The sequence below is a fragment of the Salminus brasiliensis genome, chromosome 4, assembly GCF_030463535.1.
Source record: "Salminus brasiliensis chromosome 4, fSalBra1.hap2, whole genome shotgun sequence".
NCBI classification, from domain to species: Eukaryota; Metazoa; Chordata; class Actinopteri; order Characiformes; family Bryconidae; genus Salminus; species Salminus brasiliensis.
Genome location: NC_132881.1, coordinates 19604516 through 19629599, shown reverse-complemented (window position 1 = coordinate 19629599; position 25084 = coordinate 19604516). Strand labels below are relative to the sequence as shown.

The 25084-nt window shown below is 40.7% G+C and overlaps 1 protein-coding gene across 6 annotated transcripts in view; it reads left to right on the top strand.

The window, feature by feature from the left end:
• Positions 1 to 25084, top strand: part of disc1 (DISC1 scaffold protein) — a 52361-nt gene that overhangs the window by 3992 nt on the left and 23285 nt on the right. For 3 of the 6 annotated variants that reach the window (XR_011979618.1, XM_072677527.1, XM_072677529.1), the window contains 8 exons: positions 3881 to 4034; positions 4218 to 4311; positions 4452 to 4684; positions 8615 to 8669; positions 9494 to 9596; positions 9840 to 10028; positions 12459 to 12519; positions 23200 to 23437. Coding sequence is in view for 3 of the 6 variants with exons in the window: in XM_072677527.1 (XP_072533628.1) it covers positions 3881 to 4034; positions 4218 to 4311; positions 4452 to 4684; positions 8615 to 8669; positions 9494 to 9596; positions 9840 to 10028; positions 12459 to 12519; positions 23200 to 23437 (1127 nt within the window). In the remaining 3 variants the exon portion in view is untranslated. Of the gene's footprint in view, positions 1 to 3880; positions 4035 to 4217; positions 4312 to 4451; positions 4685 to 8614; positions 8670 to 9493; positions 9597 to 9839; positions 12520 to 23180; positions 23438 to 25084 lie in introns of those variants that run through there. The other 3 variants (XM_072677528.1, XR_011979619.1, XR_011979620.1) reach the window with 3 other exon arrangements.

The following is a 25084-nucleotide window of genomic DNA, read 5'->3' as shown; positions in this document are numbered from 1 at the left end:
ATCTGAAAGTGTTCTTTTTAGTTATTCATCCTTCAATGAGTCAGATGTATACAGGTTTGCAGCAATACCTCATAAAATGTGAGAAATAGGTGATCGTGACAGACCGTGCCAGATTCATCCCAGATCTCTTGAATTGCTTGACTAACTGAACTTTGGATGATAAACTTTACCCACCCATCTAGTGTATAAACGCAAATGATCAGACATATGTAAATGTGTTTCATGGAGGAAAGCAATGTCCACCTTTAGCTAATATATATATTAATAATAATTTCCTTTTGTTTGTTTAACATGGTCCAACCATTATTGCTTTCAAATATCGTCTGAATCTCATTCCTTTAAACGGTCACAAAGTCTGCTCACATCGAAGGTTATTGTTAGTTATTGGAACCAATTATTTCCAAGTGGGGCAACAATGCCTTAGCCTTAGCAAGTCCAGTCATTGAGACTGCAACATTATGACCTTTAGTGGTCCTGACAGTCATTATTAGTGTATTTTGTTGGATAGAAAATGTTTTTTGTATGCATTACGCCAAAATAACACTTAAATGACTACTTATTCTGAAACATGACCTACTCCATTGCTTGCTTAATAGCGCCCCCAGACATATTTTAACGGTAGAGACAAAAAAACATAAGACACCCCTGAAAGGCTTAACGAGATGCTCTAGATATTCTTTATTTTATAGAAGGGTAGAAGGTATATAGATAAATAGAAGGTTCGCTATTTCACATGTTTTGTTCCTGTTCATTAATTGTAAATGTTTTAGAGAAAAACACAGAGACTTAGAGATTGTAACTGGTATTGGGATTCTATTAAGCCTTAGGCTGACCTTGTTAGGCGATGATAACTTGTTATCAAAAGTGAGTTAGAATTTGTCAAAAGATGTCCATATATATTATGATTATTGATCAGCTGCCTTTAGTCTAGATAGTTCCATTTGACTGTAGACACCATAGTATCATAATAAAAATATTATTAATATTCCTAAAATTGAAACCAATTTGTACATCTTAATAGGATACGACGGATATGAGATGATTAGATTAACTGCTGAAAAGTCATAGTAATTTAGGTTAGAAATTTTTTTAAATATTGTTAGTAATAATTTTTTACCTGATGACTATGAATAAACAAGCAGTATATAGTAAGCATTTTAACACACTTATTTACAAATTAGTTTTTAACTCAGAGTCTATGCCCGAATAAACAGTGACTATGTGTATGTATTAATTAGCATATGGCAGTCATTTTACATAAAGTTTTTTCAGGGTCTTGAAAGTCAGACTCTTAGGGTTTTTTCAGGCATTTTTTAACTTTTGGGAACAACAGCAAAAACTAGAATTACTTTGCAGGTTTAGCATATTATGCAAATTAGCAAGACATTAAAAGTAGGTGGAGCTGTATGGTACCTGTAATCTAGAAAACCTTCGACCTCCCTGTCCGTGGAGACCCCGCCTCCTGCACCTGCGTCAGGGAAAAAGGTCGGTGGCTGATTACGTCATCGAATTCCGCACACTATCGGCGGAGAGCGGGTGGAATGCCAGCACTCACCTCAGCTTTCCACCATGGTCTTAGTGAGGAGCTCAAGGATGAGCTGGCTTACCGTGACCCTCCCACCTCCTTCGATCGACTCATTGAGTTGGCCCAACGGGTTGATAACCGTCTCGAGTAGAGGCGAAGGGCGCGGAGTGCCAAAGCCTCTCGAGCTCACTGGGTAATAGAATATCCTATATATCCTATTTGATATATCTACTTATAAGGAACATCCTGACTGGTGAATGTTTAGCTTGGGAAATGACTAATTAATAGCAACTACAATATTTTACATATAAATTAATCCTTTGAAAGCAAAATATGTAATAGGGTATAGGTAAAAACCTGCACAATTTCAGCTTGATTGTATATATGGTTGCTGAGAAACAGTTTTGTAGCACTGGCCCAGCCCCTTTTGGTATATGTCCACTGAGACGTTTTGTTGAAATATGCTTAAGCATTCAAAAGTCAGAGCTGTTGGAGCAAATTTGGCTCCAATTCAGTTCATTTGCATTAGGCTCCCATATTTGTCGTTTGTTTTTATTTTTTATAATTCTTAACATACAGACCTTACTGATTATTTTATACCATTTATTTATTACCATTTATGTGAGGAGTGGTAAAAATCTGTGTACTAGTTTAACTAAGTAGGTTTTGCATATTATGCAAATTAGCAAAAAATCTAATTAGGCGGATGTTAGTGGTCCAAAAATAAAAGTTCTTTGGATTGACCCAAGGAATCAGAAAAAAACTATTGTGATTATTATACCTACAGTTTAGAAGTTTTTGGACAAAAACGCTTTTTAATGTGCTGCAGTGCCACCATCAGGCCAATGAATGTCATTTCAAGATAAACCCCAAAACAATGAAGTTGCCACACTTGGACCATAAAGAAGAAGAAAACAAAAACAATAGGGTTCCTGCATCTTCCTGGAGAATAAACACTTTAAATAATGTATCCTAGACAGTACTGAAGGGTTTTGTTTTTCCATACACTGGATGTCCAGCTCAGCTATGGTTTACCAGGACTGGTGAAGATTACTGTCATGCCCGCGCCGCCGCGCCTGCCCCAGGGGCAGTCTCGGGCCGCGGCTCACAGGCGATCAAGAACTCCCTATCACGGTCATGTCATGGACTCCAATGTTGAAGAGGATAATTTATTTGTGAATTATGGTGGAAAATAAGTATTTGGTCACCCACAAACAAGCAAGATTTCTGGCACTCACAGACCTGTAACAACTCTTCTCAAACTATTCTGTCCTCCACTTGTTACCTGTATTAATGGCACCTGTTTGACCTCGTTATCTGTATAAAAGACACCTGTCCACAGCCTCAAACAGTCAGACTCCAAACTTAACCATAGCCACAACCGAAGAGCTGTCGAAGGACACCAGAAAGAAAATTGTAGACCTGTACCAGGCTGAGAAGAGTGAATCTACAATAGGCAAGCAGGTTGGTGTGAATAAATCAACTGTGGGAGCAATTGTAAGAAAATGGAAGACATACAAGACCATTGATAATATCCCTTGATCTGTTGCCCCACGCAAGATCTCATCCCGTGGGGTCGAAATGATCATGAGAACGGTGAACAAAAATCCCAGAACTTAAACGGAGGGACCTGATGAATGACCTGCAGAGAGCTAGGACCAATGTAACAAGGGCTACCATCAGTAACACACTACGCAGAGAGGGACCCAAATCCTGCAGTGCCAGGCGTGTCCCCCTGCCAGTACACGTCCAGGCCCGTCTGAAGTTCGCCAGAGAGCATATGGATGATATATATATATATATATATACCTTTTTGAGCTTCTCATTTTGCCGCTGAAAGTTGTAGGTAAGATGCTCCTCAGTGGCATCATTTTGTTTCAGCTCCACTCTTCGGTTTTCATTTCCTCCTCTATTGCCAGGAGATTCAGAGTTGCACTGAGAGCACCATGGCAATAGAGGAGGAAATGAAAACCGAAGAGTGGAGCTGAAACAAAATGATGTTAGATAATTTAGATTTTTTTTTTATTACTGCTTAGTTTGCGCAAATGGTAGTTATGTCTGTACCAATTACACAACTGTGGCCAACGATGTATAAAAACAAAGCTGAGATGCATTAAAAATGTTTAAGAATTTATTTTGATTACACAAAGTAAAAACGTCATAACAAAAAACATCATAGTGTTGCGAATTATTTTAAAAACTAAAATCTTTAAATAGTAAAAGTAGCAATGCACCTTGAGCTTGTGTTTTTAGGGCATTTGTCATATTTTTCTTTCACGCTCTGCTGTGGTATGGCTATGAGTTGTAAACTGTATATATACATGCTATTTTTTTAAACCATGTGTGTACTTTTAGCTGAACACTTCAGTAAGAAGTTGGACAAACTAATGAAGCAACAGGCCTCCCTGAAGCCTGGCCTACCCTCCAGACATCCCAAAGTTGCTTGCTTTTTGGAGAGGCTCAGGGTGACAATTCATAATGCTCTCCGGAGGACAAATTCAGAATGCAGGTCTGTAACAACATTGGACCTCAAAAGGTCTTTGCATAATTACATAACTTATTAATACCTAAAGGCAGATTAGATGATTAGATGCCACAAACTGTAATTTATTTGGACAAAGTAACTAGCTATCAAATATGCCAAACATACTGCTTCTCTTTACTCATTATATAGTTAAATTTTTCCTTAAAGATCACTTTATTTAAACAGACAAAATGAGAAATCTGATGAATGTCACATGGGACCAGAACGAGAGCAGCTTCTACAGAAGAAAGAGCTGATTCAGGTGCATTCAAAATAGTGTGTTTGCATAATATAATAATTAAAATATAGACCACCACATTGATGTGTAAATTGTTTTTAATATCATGTTTTATTTAATCATACAAAAGCCTAAGAGTACTGTCAACTGCTAATTTTCTTCAGGAAGAGATGGTAGTGCTGCAGCGCAGACTGGAAGAACTACGTAAACAGAGCCTGGCTTTGGAGGAGCAGCTGATTCAGGAAGAGCGCAAGCTGGAGACAGTAGAGATTGAGGGAACCATACTGCAAGGCTGCAGCCCAGCTCAGCTGCGCCTGATTGGCCAAACACTGGAAGACCTGATCTTTTTCAAGCACCGTGTCCAGATTTCTCTGTCTCCACTTCCGTGTATTGTCAGGTACCTTAAATATGTTGTTCAAACACTAGTAGATTCTTGTTTATTGTTGTCTCATATTAATATTACTAACAGACAGGGCCTAAAAATGAAAGAAATCTTACTACTATTTTAAGTGCCTTTATTATGCTGCTCTCTTGTTTGATTTTGCTGCTGTAAAAAGTGACTTTCCCGTGGGATAAATAAAGTGACCTACCTACCTACCTACCTACCTACCTGGCCTTACGACCGGAAAGTAGGTGTAGTCAGGTTAACAATATTCACGGATATGGTGTTGGAAGAGGGCAGCTTGTCAAATCTATTGCATTGTTAGTGAATCTGTTTCATCTGTATGCAAGTTGCAGTAGGTCCACTGAGGTAGTGAGATCACATGAGGTATCTAACCAGCCGGTCATTTAAGCAACATTGTCTTTGGAACAGGGACAATGATGGCTAGTTTGAAGCACCGATATCACCGATAACAGTACTGTCTTTGATATCACATCGTCCTCAATGCATTTTCTGATTAATTTGGTGACTATGACTGAAATGGATCCCTATTTATGTTGTAGGACACTAATTGAGTACATTGTCCAGTTTCTGAATCATGACGTGAAATTCAAGCATGATTTTAAAGACACTACAGTTTTCAACAATGCACACAACAGTGTAATTTCTAGTGAACAGCGTAGCTAAGCATCATAATGGTCAAAGATTATTCAATAAACAGCACAGCAGTTTGTGTGTGTATATCTTGACAATTGCTTTAAACATAGCTCAACCATTCATATTTGTGACCAATGCCAATGCATGTTGATGTGGAAGTTGCTAAATTAATTAGTTTTTTTTACCATTGCTTAGTAAACTACAGAACATTTTCCACTCCACATCACCAAAAAATAGAATTTGATTGGTTTGACTAGCCATGCAACTCCCTGATAGTAGGTGACTTCCATTTCCGTTTCTGCCTATAGGAGTAGTGATCCAGTTTACCAAAAGGCAAATGTATGGGTCTCATTAATCAAGCAATGGAAATTAGTTACTGCAGGTTATAAAACTAGTTAAACAGTGCATTAGGCACTACTTTATTATTGTATTGCTGTCTTTGCAGCTATTGTGAACAGCTGGCACATACAGTGGGGCAAAAATGTATTTAGTCAGCCACTGATTGTGAAAGTTCTCCTACTTGAAAGATGAGAGAGGTCTGTAATTTTCATAGCACACATAGGCACACTTCAACTGTGAGAGACAAATGAGGTAAAAATCCAGGAAATCACTTTGTAAGATTTTTAAAGACTTTATTTGTAAATTATGGTGGGAAATAATTATTTGACCACCCACAAACAAGCAAGATTTTTTTACAAGACCTGTAACAACTTGTTACATGTATTAATGGCACCTATTTGACCTCATTATCTGTATAAAAGACATCTGTCCACAGCCTCAAACAGTCAGACTCCAAACTTAACCATGGTCACAACCAAAGAGCTGTCGAAGAACACCAGGAAGAAAATTGTAGACCTGCACCAGGCTGGGAAGAGTGAATCTACAATAGGCAAGCAGGTTGGTGTATAAATCAACTGTGGGAGCAATTGTAAGAAAATGGAAGACATACAAGACCATTGATAATCTCCCTCCATCTGGGGCCACACACAAGATCTCATTCCGTGGGGTCGAAATGATCATGAGAACGGTGAACAAAAATCCCAGAACTACACGGAGGGACCTGATGAATGACTTGCAGAGAGCTGGGACCAAAGTAACAAAGGCTACCATCAGTAACACACTACGCCGAAAGGGGGCTCAAATCCTGCAGTGCCAGGCGTGTCCCCCTTGCTTAAGCCAGTACATGAAGTTTGCTAGAGAGCATATGGATGATCCAGAAGAGGATTGGGAGAATATCATGTGGTCAGATAAAACCAAAATAGAACTTTTTGGTAAAAACTTAACTCGTCATGTTTGTAGAAAGAAAAATGTTGAGTTGCATCCAAAGAACACCATACCTACTGTGAAGCATGGGGATGGGAAACATTATGTTTGGGGCTGTTTTTCTGCAAAGGGGGTCTCATGTATCATGAGATTTTAAGCCAAAACCTCCTTCCATCAGTGAGAGCATTGAAGATGGAACGTGGCTGGGTCATCCAGCATGACAATGATGCCAAACACACTGCTCGGGCATTGAAGGAGTGGCTCTGTAAAAAATAATTCAAGGTCCTGCAGTGGCCTAGCCAGTCTCCAGACCTTAACCTCATAGAAAATCTGTGGAGGGAGTTGAAAGTCCGTTTTGCCCAGCGGCAGCCCCAAAACATCACTGCTCTAGCAGAGATCTGCATGGTGGAATGGGCCAAAATGCCAGATATACAAAAAAAAATCTTTAAAAATCCTATAATGTGATTTCCTGGATTTTGTTTCTCATTTGTCTCTCATAGTTGAAGTGTACCTATGATGAAAATTACAGACCTCTCTCTTCTTTCTAAGTAGGAGAATTTGCACAATCAGTGGCTGACTAAATACTTTTTTGCCCCACTGTATTATACAGACATCAGATAAGAAAACAACTTAAAATATAAACAGATTTAACATCACCTTTTGGATTTGAAATTGAGAATTACTAATCCCCCTTGGATTATGAGATTAGGTGCTTGACATTATAAAACCCTTTGCAACCGTTTTATAAATGGAAAAGACTGAGGATGCTCTAGTAATGTAGCCTATTACAGTCGTCAAGACAAATATATCAAGAAAACCATATTGACCATTTGTGACGGACACAGCTGGAATTTGGCTCCCGCTTTTATCCCATCCGTGCAGTGAACACACATGCACACCAAGGCAAGGCCCTTTACCCTCTCTGCTCCCCGGGCGCTGGAGTTGGCTGCCCACGGCTCTGGGTGTGTGTGTACTCACTGCCCCTATTTCACTAGTGTGTGTGTGTTCACTACCACAGATGGGTTAAATGCACATTTCGCTGTACATAGTACAGTGACAAATATGTGCACCTTTACCTTATACACCAGCGAAACACACACAGTGGACAGTGAGCACATATGCCCGGAGCGGTGGGCAGCCATTGCTGTGGCGCCTGGGGAGTAGAGAGGGTGAATGGCTTTGCCCAACAGTGGCAGCTTGCCGAGCCCAGCTCTAACCGCTTATCCACCACTGCCCCCTTACTGCCCCCTTAGTGCTCTCATGCTTTGGTTAATAAAGTAGAAGACAAACTCATCTTTGAAAGACAATGTTAGAGATTAATTATTGTTTTTAAAAACTTTAAGCAAGAAAAGTGTGGTGTTTGAGGAGTGCACTGTGCTAAGTTTGGGTACCCTAAGAGATCTCAGCTCTGAGCTGAGAAATAATGGTGAGGAATTGCATACAAAAAACACCCCACCCGGTTGATAAACTGGAGTGTCATTGCGATGTCTGCCTGCCTGCTCCTTGTTACGCTGCAGCACTAGTTTTGTATTTATTAATACTAGCACTGTATTTATTAAATCTCTGTATGTAGCCTCCTCTATCTCTTTTTGCAAAATGTTAGTAGGTGGTTCGGCCTCGCCCTGTTCTGTCTGATACATAAGTGATGAGGCATCTGCATTAGTATTTCTAGAACCTGGTCGATGTGTGATGTTAAACATGAAAACGACGAATGGGATTGACAAGCATCGAGTTTCGCATTACAAAAATACTCTGACCGAAAAGAGGTGATTGGCTGCAGACATTCTCTTCTAATGCGAGTTTAATTGCGAGTAGCTCCCTATCTCCTCTCCCATAATTACATCATATGTGTGTAAAATGTTGCACTGGTGACATTTTACTGTCATTTACTTTCATTTGATTAATGAAATGCATTCCAATAAAATGGAACTTTATTGATCTGTTTCTGGTCTGTTTAAACAGACATGTAAGCAAATGTTTTCTATTTGTTGAACGTCGGTCTAGTTTTCCTTTCTCTATCTGCAGACTTCAGGAGCAGGAACAAGCTTTGAGTATATTCATAAAAGAAGCATCAGCCAAAGTAAGTCTTCATTATATCAACAGTCATCATATTGTGTGGTGTTTAATTCAATTCTGATTCATTGCTTGTTGTATATCCCAATTTGTTTTACACACATCTGTAAGGGTACTTACTGTTAGGTCTTTACTATGTTTCCTCAAGAAGCTCATTAGTTTTATACTTCTTAGAGTTGCTTTGACTGAGTTTGAGTCAGATATGGTATAAAAACTAAACAACTAGTCAGTAATCACTGGCACTATCTACATTTTGTACACAAAGTATTTTTCAGCGCAATGCCCAGTGTCAGAAAGCTGGATCTCTGTGAGAGGTCATGGGTTTTTCAGCAGAACAATGATAGCATACTTTAAAAAGCACCCAGAAGTGGTTTAAGACAACTAGAGTTCTTAAGTGCAGTTGCTGTACTAGAGAGTTTATAAGTGCAGTGAGTCCAGATCTGCATCCTAAAGAACAGCTGTGAAGGGATCGTAAAACAGCAGTTAGAAGAAGGCACTCTTTAAATCTGAGACCTGGAGCAGTTGGGAAAAGATGGCCACACCTCTTTATATCTGTAGCAGTGAAAACTGTTGTAACGTCCAGCTTGCTAACATTTTTGCTTTGTGTGTTTGCGCTGCATGACTGACTCTGCACATGCACATATTAGCACACATGCAGAGCATGTGCATGTGGATATAGGCGTGATGTAGGTATGTAGACATTCAATCATTCATCCGGTTTGTTTTATTGTTTATGCCAGCTTTTAAGACACGAAACATTTTGTGACAGTGATTGAAAAATTGTGCTCTATTCCATTATTAGCTTATGTTTTTTTCCCCTGTCTCTCACAGGTTTTGATGAGCCAGAGGCTGGGAAATAGTCTCAGAAGGAAAGTTAGTGAGAGTGAGACCCAATTGCTATCCTTGCATGAGGCCAAGCTAGCGGCCATTTCAGGTACAGAAACTTCTCTATTGTAAGTAAAGAAAAAGAAAAATAGTTTTTTTGTGGATTTATAAAAAGTCACTTAAGACATTAAAATACCAGACTCCAGGGCATAGCAGTTTTTCACTCTAACACTGTAACTTTTTTTTACAAAAAACAAAACATTTCCTTTTCATGTTCAAGAGCAGACAGCAGATCTCTACCAAAAACAAAGTTAGTCTTCTCTAACCTCTCGGTGGTCCATTGTTGGTACAGGAAGTGACTTTAGCACTGCAAAGGAGCTGAAGGCAGAAATAAAGTCTTTATATGGAGAGAGGGATCATCTGGAAAGCCTGGCAAAGAGACTACAGACATTATGTGCGGGATGTGCCCAAGATCTGGCTGACATGAACGGGCAACACAGCCGGCTAAAAAAGGAGCTGCAGAAGAGACAGGCCCAAAATGGTAAGTCACAGCCTCCCAGCAGCACTGCCCTAGATTATATAGAAGGCTATCTTAATGCTGCCCAGCTTCTGGGCCAACTTTTGCTTTCAAAGAGATTTGAAAACTTGCTAATTCTTTTAAGATTTTGTTTTTTAAAAAATCCCCTTATCCCAAATGTAGTTGATCAGCCAAGCTGGAATTTTCTTTTTTGTTTTGCCCTGGAAGTATAAGACTAATATAACTAGTACACTTTATGGAAGGTTCTACCCCATCAGGCTAATCCAATAAATATATTGTGTCTGCATGGTGACAGCACAAATCATTTCTAATTTAAAAATGCAGTTCTCCTTTCAAACTAACTACATTTACATTTACATTTACGGCATTTAGCAGACGCTCTTATCCAGAGCGACTTACAAAGTGCTTTGCTATTTACCCAAGAAAACCTTCGCTAGTTAGAATAGGCTAATAATTCAAAAGATACCTCTAAGCTTTAGACATTGCTAAACACAATACAATAAGGCGACCATAGAACTATTCGTTCGGACACCCAGGGGCAGCTCGTTCCACCACTTTGGTGCCAGGACAGAAAAAAGCCTGGACGCTTGTCTTCCGAGGATTTTGAGGGATGGCGGGTCGAGCCGAGCCGTACTTAAAGCTCGAAGGGCTCTTGGTGCGGATTGGATTTTGACCATTGCCATCTGATACGGAGGGGCTGGTCCGTTCTTGGCTTTGTAGGCCAGCATCAGGGTTTTAAATCTGATGCGGGCAGCTACAGGAAGCCAGTGAAGAGAACGCAGCAGTGCAGTGACATGGCTAAATTTTGGGACATTGAAGACGACCCGTGCTGCTGCATTCTGGATGAGTTGCAGGGGCCTGATGGTGCACAGAGGGAGACCAGCCAGAAGAGAGTTGCAGTAGTCAAGTCTGGAAGTGACGAGAGACTGAACAAGCACCTGGGCGGCCTCTCTAGAGAGGAAGGGTCGAATTCTCCGGATGTTGTACAGAAGAAATCTGCAGGACTGAGTTACGTTTGCAACGTGACTTGAGAACGATAACTGATCATCCATCACTTCACCAAGGCTTCGGGCTTCAGTAGAAGGAGTGACCAGTGAGTTCTCAAAGGTGATCGCAAGATCGTTTCTTGGTCCAGCAGTTCCCGGTATGTACAGCAGCTCCGTCTTGCTGGGGTTGAGTTTGAGGTGGTGAGCCGCCATCCAAGAAGAGACGTCGGCGAGGCATGCTGAGATACCGGCAGAAACCTGTGTGTCAGACGGTGGGAAAGAGAGCATGAGTTGAGTGTCATCGGCGTAACAGTGGTAAGAGAATCCATGAGAGGATATCACTTTACCAAGAGAGTGAGTGTAGAGTGAGAAAAGAAGAGGACCAAGAACTGAGCCTTGTGGAACGCCAGTGGAGAGACTACAAGGAGCGGACGTGTCGCCCTGCCACGTTACCTGGTATGAGCGTCCCTGCAGGTATGATGCAAACCATTGCCATGCAGAGCCGGTAATTCCAAGACCGGCAAGGATAGACAGGAGGATCTTGTGGTCCACTGTGTCAAAAGCTGCGGAGAGGTCAAGAAGGATCAGAACCGAGGACAGTCTGGCAGCTTTAGCTGCATGGAGCTTCTCTGTAACTGCAATGAGAGCAGTTTCAGTAGAATGTGCAGCTTTGAAGCCAGACTGGTTAGGGTCCTGAAGATTGTTCAGAGTGAGAAAGAGAGACAGTTGGTTGCAGACAGAACGTTCGAGAATTTTTGAAAGAAAAGAGAGAAGAGAGATAGGTCTGTAGTTGCCAATGTCCAAGCTGTCTAGAGTTGGTTTCTTTAGGATGGGCACGACTCTGGCAGACTTGAAGGCTGATGGTACCTGACCTGACGACAAAGAGCTGTTTATGATAGAGGAGATGAAGGGAAGGAGGTTTGGAGCGATTGTTTGGAACAGAGGGGATGGAACAGGGTCTAGTGGACAGGTGGTAGGATTATTGGAGGTGAGAAGATGTAGGAGGTCATCTGTGGAAAGAGGAGAGAAGCAGGTCAGAGAAGAGGGAGGAGGAGGGCAGTGCCTAGAGAGCGGGGTAGAGGCGGGGGGCACTGCTATAGTTTGCTTTGTCAGTAGGTTTGTTATGGTCAATTTGTCAGCTTTGTAAACCACAGTAGATAGGTTTAATGCTTTCTTATGATGTATCCACAGTTCTAGGTATTAACCGAGGTACAAACTACTAAGTATGATTGAGTATGATGATGATGATGATTTTTTTTCCATGTTAATTTAAGGCTTCCTGTATGGAGACTTGCATACATATACATCAGTATTGACTAATGTGTTAACAAGAGAATGAAAAATAATCTTAAAAGAAAAATTCTTTTAAAAAATTAAATGTTTTTCACTAGATTTCCTTTTTGTAAAAGTAAACTGTGTTTTGCCTCAGCCTTCTTTTTCTTTACAGAGCAGAATTTGAAGGAGAATATTGTCAAATACATTGAATTTCTGGAGGACAAACATTACAGGTAAAAAAGAAGTATCTCTCACACATCATAAATTTTGTCATCAACCTTCCTGCCCTGCAAATTTAATGCTTTTCTGTTTCAAAGTTTGCAAAATAGTTAATGTGATTCCAAGGCTGATAATCAAAAGCTGTAAAACCTTGGGAATTGAATGCTAATAGTAGAATTTCTTAGGATGTGAATGTGGGACCCTTTGGTGTTTGTGCCGTTTGTCACGCCCGCATTTCTCTATCATGGTCATGTCATGTTTACTAAAGGACTTTTAGGTTGACACGGACTTTTATGTTAACAGTCACGTTCTGTTCACGCTTCACTATGCATGTGTTTGTCTTCACGGTTTTGATTAATATGTTCCACCTGTGGCTGGTATATTTAAAGATGGCTAGCGCCAGCAGCCAGTGACGAGAATTTAACTCAGTGTTGAATTTTGTGTATCTTAGTGCAGACTGAATCTGTTGGGCTCATCTACTCAGGGAGTAGAGGCTAACCTCATTAGCCTAGGGAATCCTGTGTATCTGCCAAATCATGCTGACTCTCTTACCTAAGGACGGATTGTACCATAAGGATCTGTAGGGGCTTGTTCACGTGAGTGAGCTTAACTCACTTAGCTTCAGTCACGGTTCAAAGCACAGTCATGGTCGTTAGCTCAATTACGGGCTAGTGGCATTGTCTGTACTCAGGGAAGCTAGCCCAATTATTGTATCGGTTCTGTCGTTTGGGTTCGGCAGCTGTTTCCTCAGCTCTTGAGTCAAGTAAGTTCTGAAGCGCCTGACTAGCCCTTTTGTGTTTCACTGTTTTCCCCAGGCACGGCCTGTAGGTTTTGGTTAGTGCTATTGTTCTGGCTCATTCCTGGCACGCTAGCCTAGCCCTCGTATCTCACCAGCCACAGGTGTGCACCTTTGTTTTGCCCTGATTCCGTTGTCACGTTTGGCTTTCTGTTTATCATTTATCCCGGAAACGTTTGCTGCTTTTTCCTGTGTTCTGCCCTGTTTATTGTTTTAATAAACTCTCTCGCTTTGGTCCATCCCCTTGCGAGTGTTCATCCTCATTGTCAGACCCAGCGGATCATGACACTGTTCCCCAAAGACGTATTTGTTGTGCTTCAATTCGACAAGCCATGGATAGTAGTCTGGAAAGAGGTGTTGGCATATACTCAAAAAAATACTCAGTGTTAACCACAAAGTGTCAGACACGTCAGGGACGGGGCTGTTTTACTTGCAGGTGTAACAGATCACAGATGTAAACTTCTTTGAAGCCTCTGACGCAGCACATCATATTGAGGAGCTGACACATGTCCATCCTTTTGTTAAAAATAGTCCACTAGTACCTTGCCCTTTTGATTGATTTCCAGAACGTTGTTGTACATGGCAGCCCCCTCCCCCACACTTCACAGTGAGGTTCTCTCACTCTGAATATCTAGTTACACCTTTCTAGAATAAATGGGTAGACTTCTATTAATTCAGCAGGACCTTAGGGGATGTAGCCAGAAGGTCTGCTCCTATCCAAATCTGAACCATCCAGACACACAATAGACACACAGCAGTTAAACCTTTGAACAATACATTTCAGATACCATAACAACATTTGCTGTCTGTCCTCGCTCTAACCCTTGAGACTTGGATGTTTGCATTACAAATAGTGCACAAACATAAAATGGTTTAATCACAGTATCAAACTGTGGAAATAGGCATTTTTTTTCTTTAACTTTTCAGTCTTCTTTCACTTTTTTTCTCTGAGAAGTCTGTGATGAGCAAAATTAAATCCAAGTTCAAGTCCAACCAGGCCGGTCTTACTACAGCTCTCCCAGAGTTGGTTCTGAGAGTACGAGTAGATGATGGTTCATAAACGTTCTGCTGCGGTGGTGCAGATTAAAGCGTTGTGCATCTTTCATCCTCCTCTCCCTTTCATTCGGCATCACAGCGTCTCTATTGGAAAGAGCAGGTTCTAACAGTGCAGGAAGAATAGGTACTGTGGTACGAAACCTCCTTCCCATAAGAAGTTAAGCTAGACTGTACCCGTTTTCTAGTGGGGTAGCCCTGTATGCAAGCTTTAAAAGCAAAACAAGGTAGGGATCGCCTGAGTTCAAGAGCCCCTTTACTGTCTGTACTGCATGTTCAGCTTCAGCATTGCTCTGAAGGTATTTTGAAGTGCAGGTCCCATGACTGAAACCATAGGATTCTGCAAACTCAGCAAAGGCCGCTCCCGAGAACTGTGGCCCGTTATCAGTGACAGATCGAATTTAGGTGGTGGATCGTGTCATTAGACCTTGTGGGGGTTAGCAGAGCGATCTCCACGTACCTTGACGCATAGTCTACCACTAGCAGGTAGGTTTTACTCCCTAGCATGAACAAATTTGCTCTACACTTCTGCCATGCTTGGCCTGGGTTTGGTGTTTGCATCAGCGGCTCCCTGTGATTCTGTCTCTCCTGGTAGCATGCTCTGCAGTTTAGAACCAACTCATTCAGTTGCTGGCTCAGCCCTGGCCACCATACTGACTGCCGTACCCGCTCTCTGCACTTGACCACTCCCTGATGTCCTTTGTGCAACTTGATGAGTCATTTCTCATTGTTAAGGGTATGACTAGTCTTTGTGCCTTTAGCAGGAGACTATCCTGGACTGTAAGAAGGGCTTGTTCAGCCTGGTATATCTTAAGGGCTAAGGTACGTTGTGCTGGCAAACCTTCTGCACACAACTGCATCCCACGTGAGCACACGCTGTCTCTCTGCAGCTGTTCTCTTAACTTCTCCAGATATGCAGTCCTCGCTTGTAAATTCTCCATGTCTATACAAATGTTAATGTCTTCAAACTCTTTGTCAGCTTCATATCCTTCAGATCTCTAAAGGCTCTAAAAGCTTGCTCAACGGCACACATCCAGCAGTTTTTTTTTGACAGGAGATTACACAGGGGTTTGTCTCTCTGAGCCAGCTGATAAACTTGCCCAACTGGTTAACCTTTCGAGAAATGATCTTAAATCATTCATTGTCGTCGGCTCCTGCATCCTCTTCTCAGCTCTTCTCTGTCTTGCCGGGGTCTTGTCTGATGCCACTGTTTGAGACCACATGACCTTGGAAGCTCACCTCTGACTTTGACAGGTCACATTTATCAATGTTTAAGGTAATGCCTGCCTTCTAGATTTTCTCCAGCACAGCATACAGGCGAGGGTCATGCTCCTCTTGTGTACAACCCCACACCAGCACATCATCTATATGGCAAACCACACCTTTAAGCCCCTCTTTGACCTCAGTTACCATTCTCTTCTAAAAATGTTCAGGGGCTGATGCTATGCCGAAGGGTAGCCACTTGAAGAAATTGCCCTATCGGATGCATTAGAAAGGACCTCTTTGCTGCCTTTGACAGAAAGAAGCATTGTACACTTTTGACACAGTTGATGATTTCCTTGTCTTAAAAAGCTTACGAAACACTGGCTTTGATAACAAAGCTACAAGCTGGGTTCATAGGTACAAGTGTGTGTGGCCCTGGGACACCATAAAGCTCATCTGCTGCCAGTAATAAAGTAAAGAGTTTCACAAGATTCAATATTAGCTCTGACTTTATACAGTCAGGGCTATTCACACCCCTATTCCAGACTGCAAAGTACATCTATATGCAGATGACACTAGGTTTTTAACTGCTGCCTGTATAATATCAGCAGAGTAGTAGTGCTTTTTGATGCCTTACAGTTAACTTTCTAAGCATAGACTAGTCCATGATGTTTTCTAGAAACAAACTTTTAGCTGCCCAAGTCTTACTACCCTGAAGGGATCTTTAATTGAAAGGGCCACTGAATACACGTACCTTGTCATAAGGCTGGATAAGAATTTTTTAATCATATTAAAAAGCTAGTTAGTAAACTAAGACGAAAGATTCCATGCAGCGGACTTGCCTGGTTTTTCTTGCCTGGTTAGGAGAGACAAGGTGCACAGTACATGGTCAATTGCACATCTCATCCACTGGTGGCACTAGTAATGAGTATCAGGTGGAGGTATAAAGGGTCTTAAGTAGAATGATGAAAGAGGCTGGTGTCGGGCGGAGCTGAAATAGGCAATGAATGTCAACACTTGAGACCTGTTCTACCCTTAGGTCTTCCTTTTCTTTTTTTGTTTTTTTTTATTTTTGTGGTGGTTTTTATATATATATATATTATATATATATATATATATATATATAAAACTGGACTTGTCCAGTCGGTTTGGGTACAATCAACCATGAGCTGTAGTATTCCCAAGTGTCACTCATTCAGTTTTGTTTAGCACACATTGATACTCACATTTCCAGGTTACTCGGTCTTCTCCCTAGGTTGACTGGGTAGTGTGCACGAGTAATCTTTACAGATTTTTCGGTGAGAACTGCTTCAAGGCCCACTTCACTACTATCTGCCGGTCACCTTGAACGGTCTGGTGGAGTTAGGACAGGTGCTATCTGTAATGCTGCTTTCAGATCCTCAAAGGCTTGCTTATATTTTTTCTTTTTTTTGTAGTGCACATAATGGAGTGGCACACTCTTTAAAAACAACCAGAAAAAAAATGTGTGAATCAATAGCCCACAAGGCCCTAGAATCGTACATCTTTCATTTTTTGGACATTGTTAACCCCCCCCCCCCCCCCTTTTTTTTTTTTTTCTATGTTTTTTATTTTTCTCCATTTATCAGTCTATATGAAAAGTAAAAAGCAAAATTCCTTAATTTCATTGTCAAGCATGAAAAATCATATTGGTTGTTTTTTTGCACATGCACTGTTTTGTGGGTACTGTTTTCATCTTTGCTGACCTGAAGCCTTGTACATAAGATCAAGGGTTCTTGTTTTCTGGAATGAAAAAGCCATTAAAAATGTTTTTTGTGTTTAGGACTCGTATCTTAGATACAAGTACTACTACAGGAGCAGCCCAAGGAGAAGTAGAAGGGTTTGAGTATATGTTTAGCATGGGCATCTTCATCTTCTATCTCATCCATGAAAGATGACAGCTGTTTAGTGAAATGAACAGGATATGCTTTCCCTTATGCTGAAACCTCATCAGCTATGAATGTTTCATATTTAATTATTGCAATGTGGCGTAATGCATATGTGAAAACTGTTAGCCAACCTAGAAGCAAGTTTCTTAATTGTTGTTCTGCACCTGTTGCTAAAGCACTTGACACTAGATGTATGATGCCTTCTACAGTGGAATCTGAAACTTTGATCAAGATCAAAAGCAAGAGGTAGGGGAAGAGGCAGTGTAATAACTGCACACTTCAGTAAACAAATCATGTCTTCAAAATTTCAAATAAGCAAATAAATAACAATCCTGTTGCAAGTTTTTTTTTGCCTAAACTCCTATTAAACTCATTTTAATACATTAAGTATATATAGAATAAATAAATAACATATCAAAAGTAGAACAAAGAAAAAATATTGCACAGTTAGATTGCACTTGTTAATAGTTATTATTGCACTTATTATACAGTTATTATTGCACGTTTACAGTTATTATTGCACTTGTTTGTTCGTATATGTTTTGATCAACAGTCCTGAAGGTCATCAAGTTGTGTGTTATGTTAGTGGGTGTTAAGTAATGTAATGGCTTGTGGGACAAAGCTCTTGTTGAATCTGGCTGTCTTACACCGCACGCAGCGGTAGCGTTTCCCAGAAGGCTGAACAGTTTGTGGGGGAATGGATGGAAATGAGGATCTGATGATTTTCTCTGCTGTCCTCACCCGTCTCTGGAGAGCTTTCTGGTTCAAGGTGGTGCAGCAGCCATACCAGACTGGGAAGCTGCTGGTCAGGATGCTCTCAATTGTACCTCTGTAGAAGGTTTTGAGGATTGGAGGTGGAAGGTTTAGCCTTCTAATCTGTCTCAGGAAGTGAAAACGCTGCTGTGTCCTTGACAAGAAAGGTGGTGTGTGTAGTCCATGTCAGGTCTGTGATGTGCACTCCCAGCAACTTTGATATTCTCACTGACTCCACAGCATTGCCATGGACTGCAAGTGGCAGGTGTACTGTGTGCTTCCTCCTGAAGTCAATAATAATCTTGTTTGTCTTGTCGCCATTCAGTGACATTATTGTTGTCACACCACACCACAATGAATTGAAGACAGAGCTGAAGTCAATGAAGAGCATCCGCACATAACTGTTCTTGTTTTCCAGATGTGCCAGGCTGTGAAGCGCTGCTGATATGGCATCATCCGTATATTGGTTGGGGCGATATGCAAACTGGAGTGGGTCAGGTGTTGCAGGGAGTCCAGCTGGGATGTGTTTTTTGACCAACCTTTCAAAGCACTTGATCATGATGGAAAAAACTATGGGATGGTGGTCTTTGAGTGTTAATGCTAGTGACTTCTTTGGTAGTAGTATGATGGTGGTGGTTTTGAAACATGGTGAAACGATGCCTTGGCTCAGGCAAGTGTTTTAGATATCAGTGAGGGTGTGTGTCAGTTTGTCAGCACATGTACACACCCTGGTATATTGTCAGGGCCTGCAGCTTCTCATTGATCTGAGCCTTTTGTGGATGAAGTACTTCATTGCCCGGGCTGAGGGGGTCCTTTGTTGTGTGCCTTTTAATGTTGTGTGCAAGTTTCTCCACATTTTCAGGTGGCAACTTCAAATGTGAACTTCTTGTCATGGTCACAATATTGTCAACTTTGAGAAAATGTGCTCTGAACGCAAAGGCATGTTTGACAGCAAATGCCAGTCTCAGGTTTCTCCCAGTTTATTTTCTGCTTTGTCTGTGGTAGTGGTGCAACAGCCTCTTCTTCACTATGATTTGCTGCTGGCTCATCAGCAACTATTTTCCAAGCATCCAAGTATCAGCATTTACTATTTTAATTTTTTGTGTGTTTTTTATGTTTCTGCCCAATGAAAGAATATCCAGAAAGTTAAATATCCTTTACAAGAGCACCTTTGGTTTTCAGGTTTTCCCACAGGGATCTTAAGCAGATGGGATTCTTTTTCCTCCATAAGTCCTTATGTATTTTCTTTTTGCTAGTTTTTTGTGGCAGTATGTGTGAGCAGAGAAGGAAAGAGCACATGGCATCATATACTGATTTTTGAGACCCTCTTGCCTGCTTCAAATTCTAAGGTTATCTGCATTCTTTTCAGAGCCAAAGTGTATTTTATTGTCATTTGGACTATACAGCAGGAGTGCATAGCTAAACGAAATTGTTTCTCCAGGCTCCAATGGGCAAATATAACATCTATCAAAAATAAATATAATAAAAATTAATCTGGAAGGTAAACCATTTTTCACTCTTTTCACGCTTACTTGAATTTTGTCTTATCTTTTACCATGTATATAACCATGCTCTGACAGACAATAGTTATGTGATAAAAAACAAACCGGTCAGGGAACATGAACGGAACATGCAAGGATCAAACAACTATGCAACACACTAGATCATGATGCTTTTTAAGTGACTCAAAAACTATATACATGCATACCCACAGGGTTTGGGAGTGATATTTTAAAATGTATTCTGTCACATATCACTGATTACAAATAATGTCCAAAGGATTACTTAAACTTGTATTACAATAATAGAATGTGATTACATGCTATTGCTTTTGGATTAAATGTCTCTTTTAAAGCCACATATTTCAAAAAGAAATTATATATAAATTCACATAATTCCAAGATGTTGCGAAGTAGGCTGCATTGTAGCTTAACAGAAGCAATAGTGTTCATCATAGTGGTCATCATGACGACGCTCCAAACTTTTTCCACCCCTTTAAAAAAAATGTTTTCACAATTATTCCAACTTTATACCCTCTTTCTCTATACCATGGCTCGCATTAGTTATGATGAACACTATTGCTTCTGTTAAGCTACAATTCACTCACCTTTCATTTTTAACTCTGGATCCAAGCTGGCTGAGTGAGATCCTAAGGAAGAACAAATGACGACTGGTGACTGGTGACAGCCTGTGCTTTTTAACTTGCTCCGGTTTTTGCAAACATCTTTAATACCTCCCAGATGCTGGCCATATTCTGACATGCCATTCATCATGCCTTTTTCAAAGAAACCCCAGCCAGCGTGCCTCAATGACTGTTGCCCAGTAACCTTTACATCAGTTGTGATGCTGTGCTTTGAAAAGCTGGTCAGAGACTTCATCACCTCTTCAGTGCCAGTTTGCATACCACCAGAACCCCTCTACAGATGATGCCATCACATATCTGCACTGACTTACCTGGACACTAGTAGGGGTAACATGTGTACTACATAATAATAACATAATAAAAACATAATACTGTTTGTTGACTACAGCTCAGCATTTAAATGATCCCCTCCGAACTTGCCACCAAGTTGGAAGGTCTTGGACTTTATGTATCAGTTCATGAATGGATCTCAAACATCCTGATGGACAGACCACAAGCAGTGCGGATAAGCAAATATGTCTCACCCACCCTCAACACTGGAGCCCCCCCAAGGTTGTGTCCTGAGCTGTGTGCCCTCCTGTGCTCACTGTACACTTATGACTGTGTGGCCACTTCTTGCTCTACTGCAGCGCTACCACTCCATCTGGATCAACAGAGTAGAATGAGTGGACAATTTCAAGTACCTTAGAGTTCACATCTTACAGGATCTGTCATGGTCTTGCCACATCAACTTTCTGGTGATAAAGCTCTGTCAGAATCTCTGGTGCAGTCATTTACATTTACATTTACGGCATTTAGCAGACGCTCTTATCCAGAGCGACTTACAAAGTGCTTTGCTATTTACCCAAGAAAAGCCTTAGCTAGTTAGAATAGACTAATAATTCAAAAGATACCTCTAAGCTTTAGACATTGCTAGACACAATACAATAAGGCGACCATAGAACTATTCGTCCAAGTACTCTCTGAATAGATGGGTCTTCAGTTTGCATTTGAAGACAGCGAGCGACTCGGCCGTTCGGACACCCAGGGGCAGCTCGTTCCACCACTTTGGTGCCAGGACAGAAAAAAGCCTGGACGCTTGTCTTCCGTGGATTTTGAGAGATGGCGGGTCGAGTCGAGCCGTACTTGAAGCTCGAAGGGCTCTTGGTGCGGATCGGCTTTTGACCATTGCCATCAGTCAGACTGCCCTTCAAGGTGATGCAGACATTCTACTCCTGCACCATCAAAAGCATCCTGACTGGGAACATCACAGCCTGTTTTGGGAAAAGCACCAAACAGGACAGATGGATACTTCAGAGGGTTTTTCAGCTAAACGAGTAATTTGGACCAAGCTCCCTGACCTGCAGTTTATCTACAGCAAGCAGTGCTGAACCAAGGCCAGGAAGATTGTAAAGGACCTCAGCCATCCAAGTAACAGACTATTCCCTCTGAGGTAGTCAGGGAAGCGCACAAGCCATTCAGACTCTTAACCAAGACTGTGGCTGTTGAGACAGTTGACTTCCCCACCACCCCCACCAGACTGGACTTCACTAAACATACAGTGGCAAGAAAAAGTATGTGAACCTCTTGGAACTCTATGGTTTTCTGCATTCATTTGTCATAAAATGTGTCTGATCCTCATTCAAGTCAAGTGTATTGACAAATATAATGTGCTTAAAATAATAACACAAATTCTGATAATTTATGTCTTCATTGAGAACAACCATAAAAACCCCATAGTGGTAGTGAAAAAAGTATGTGAACCCTTGAGTTGATTATCTCAAAAATGCTAATTGGAGTCAGGTGTTGGCATACCTGGAGTCTTTTTAAGAAAATGATCTACTAGAGCTACTTTGACAGATTAAAAACCACTCAAACTTTTAGAGTTTGCCAAATGTCAACATTGAATGTTTGAGGACGTTTTATTATGTCTAAATGAAAGATTATTGTGTACAAGATACAAGTTTTTGTGCTATTGCTAATGCTATTAGTACTAATATTGCACAAACACACATGCACACATCTTAATCACATGTCTTAATATATTGTCTTAAAGACATAAAGAACTGGATGACTCTCAATTTTCTTTTCTTAATTCAGAAAAAATGAATTAACTTATTGTTTCAAATATGGATAAATCCAGAAATGCAAATATAATGTGCTTAAAATAATTACACAAATTCTGATAATTTATGTCTATTGATATTGCTGTAAGTTTAGATAGATTACTTACAGCAAGTCGGGCTAGATAAGTGGGCGACCATTAACTCTGAGAAGGTAAAGAGACAGAGTTGGTTCTCAATGGATTTGTAGAGAGCAGAGAATGTTGAGCAGTATCAAAGTTTTTTTCTTAATTCAGTTTTGTTTTTTGTTTTTTTGTTATTTTCCGGTGTCCAACAGAGGAAGATGAGTTTCCATTTTGAGTCTTGGTTTCTCTCAAGGTTTCTTCCTCTCGATCTGAGGGATTTTTTTCTTGGTACTGTTGCCACTGGCTTGCTCAAAAGCGGCTCGGACCCGAATCTCTGTAAAGCTGCTTTGTGACAACGGAAAAACGTTCAGATTTGAATTGAATTGAATTGAATCATTGAAAACAAAGGATACAGTCACAACAAACAACATCAGCAGTGGAATTTCACATTACATAAATTAGTTATGTTCACATTACATAAATTATTATATAAATTATGTAATGCTAGTAATTACTCTATTTTTTAAACGTAATTTTATGAATTACTTTACCGTACCATTACATGTATTTTGTTATTACTCCATTCTGATACCATCTTTTGCATCTTTTTATGTTTACACCCTTAAGGACCCATTTATTTAGTTAATATATAGTTATTGTGTTTTTCTACAGCGTTGGAAGCATGGCAGTGAAGCGTATTTGGGAGGCTGACCTGGAAGCATGCCACCTTCTCCTTCAAGGCCTCCAGCTCCATACTCTTGTGTGCTCTAAATCAGAGGATCTTTCACCTGCCCCAGAGAAATGTCCACAGGTTCAGGCCTTCTCTAAAGCACAAGCAGACTATGCCATGCTTACTGCTTTGGCGAGTTGCTGCGGCAGTGAGGCCAACCTGCAACACAAGTTCACTAAGGTACACCATAATCTCTTATGTTTTCATGTCTTCTTATGTTTTTAAGTGTACACCTAGCTATCAAAGCATGCAGACAGCTAAAAGATATGGTTGAACACACTTTATTTTAGCAATAAACTGACAATAAATTAATGTGAAATCTTAGCCTGCATTTTCAAATGAATAAAATTCATCGTTCATTAGTGAGAAGTGGGAAATATTTGTTAGTTGTGGTGTGGAAGTCCCGAGGTAGTTTTGCCAGTTTTTTGGATGAAACCACTGAACAAAACAATGTGATAAAAAGAGTGAAAATATATAAATCAAGACCATAGAAATAGCAGCACCTGAAATAAAATTTTCCTACACTAGCAACTCACATGTTTCACAAAACAAAATGTGCCACTGTATGTATTAAAAATACAAGGTCTATATATAAAAAAAATATTAGCTATGTTTTTATGTATATATGTGTGTGTGTGTGTGTGTGTGTATATATACAGTCATGCCCGAAAGTATTCATACCCCTGGCAAAGTTTGACTTAAATTTACTTTTATTTAACCAGAAGTTATATTTTTGCCTTGAAACGACACAGGCATCTCCCAGGAGATAACACGATGATGTACAAGAGGCATCATTGTGGGAAAAAGTATTTCTCAGCTTTTATACACATTTGAACAAAAAGTGGCATGTCCAAAATTATTCATACCCTTTGAAAACTGTCACAGTATATGGGAAAATCCAAAGTTCTATACCATTCCAAATAGTCCAAGCTGTTTTAAAGCATCCTAATTACCCTGATTCATTGGGAACAGCTGTTTTAATCAACTCAACAGGAGAAAAACAGCAGCTCTCTGCAGTTGGTTTGTGGACAGTCATGGCTAAGACAAAGGAGCTCACTAAGGACCTGCGGCTGTGCATTGTGGCCGCTCACAAGTCAGGAAAGGGCTATAAAGCCATATCAAAATGTTTTCAAGTTCCAGTGGCTACAGTGCAAAGTATTATTAAAAAATACAAGAAGTTCCGCACTGTGGAAAATCTCAGAAGATGTGGTCGGAAGCCAAAAGTGACACCTGTGCTGGCCAGGAGAATAGTGAGAGAGGTGAAGAAAAATCCAAGGATCACCACCAAGGCCATCCTGGTGAATCTGGACTCTGCTGGTGGCGACATCTCAAGGCAGACAGTTCAACGGACACTGCACACTGCTGGGTTCCACGGACGCAGGCCAAGGAGGACACCACTTCTCCAGAAAAGGCACACAAAAGCCCGCTTGACCTTTGCAAATGCTCATCTGGACAAAGAAGAAGACTTCTGGTGTTCTGTTTTATGGTCAGATGAAACAAAAATTGAATTGTTTGGCCACAATGATGTGTGCACCATTCGGCGTAAAAAAGGAGAAGCCTTCAACCCTAAGAACACCATCCCCACTGTCAAACATGGTGGTGGGAACCTAATGTTTTGGGGGTGTTTTTCAGCCAATGGACCAGGGAACTTGATCGCAGTAAATGGCACCATGAAAAAAGAGCAATACATCAAGATTCTCAACAACAACATCAGGCAGTCTGCAGAGAAACTTGGCCTTGGGAACCGGTGGACATTTCAGCACGACAACGACCCAAAACACACAGCCAAAGTGGTGAAGAAATGGTTAGCAGACAAAAACATTAATG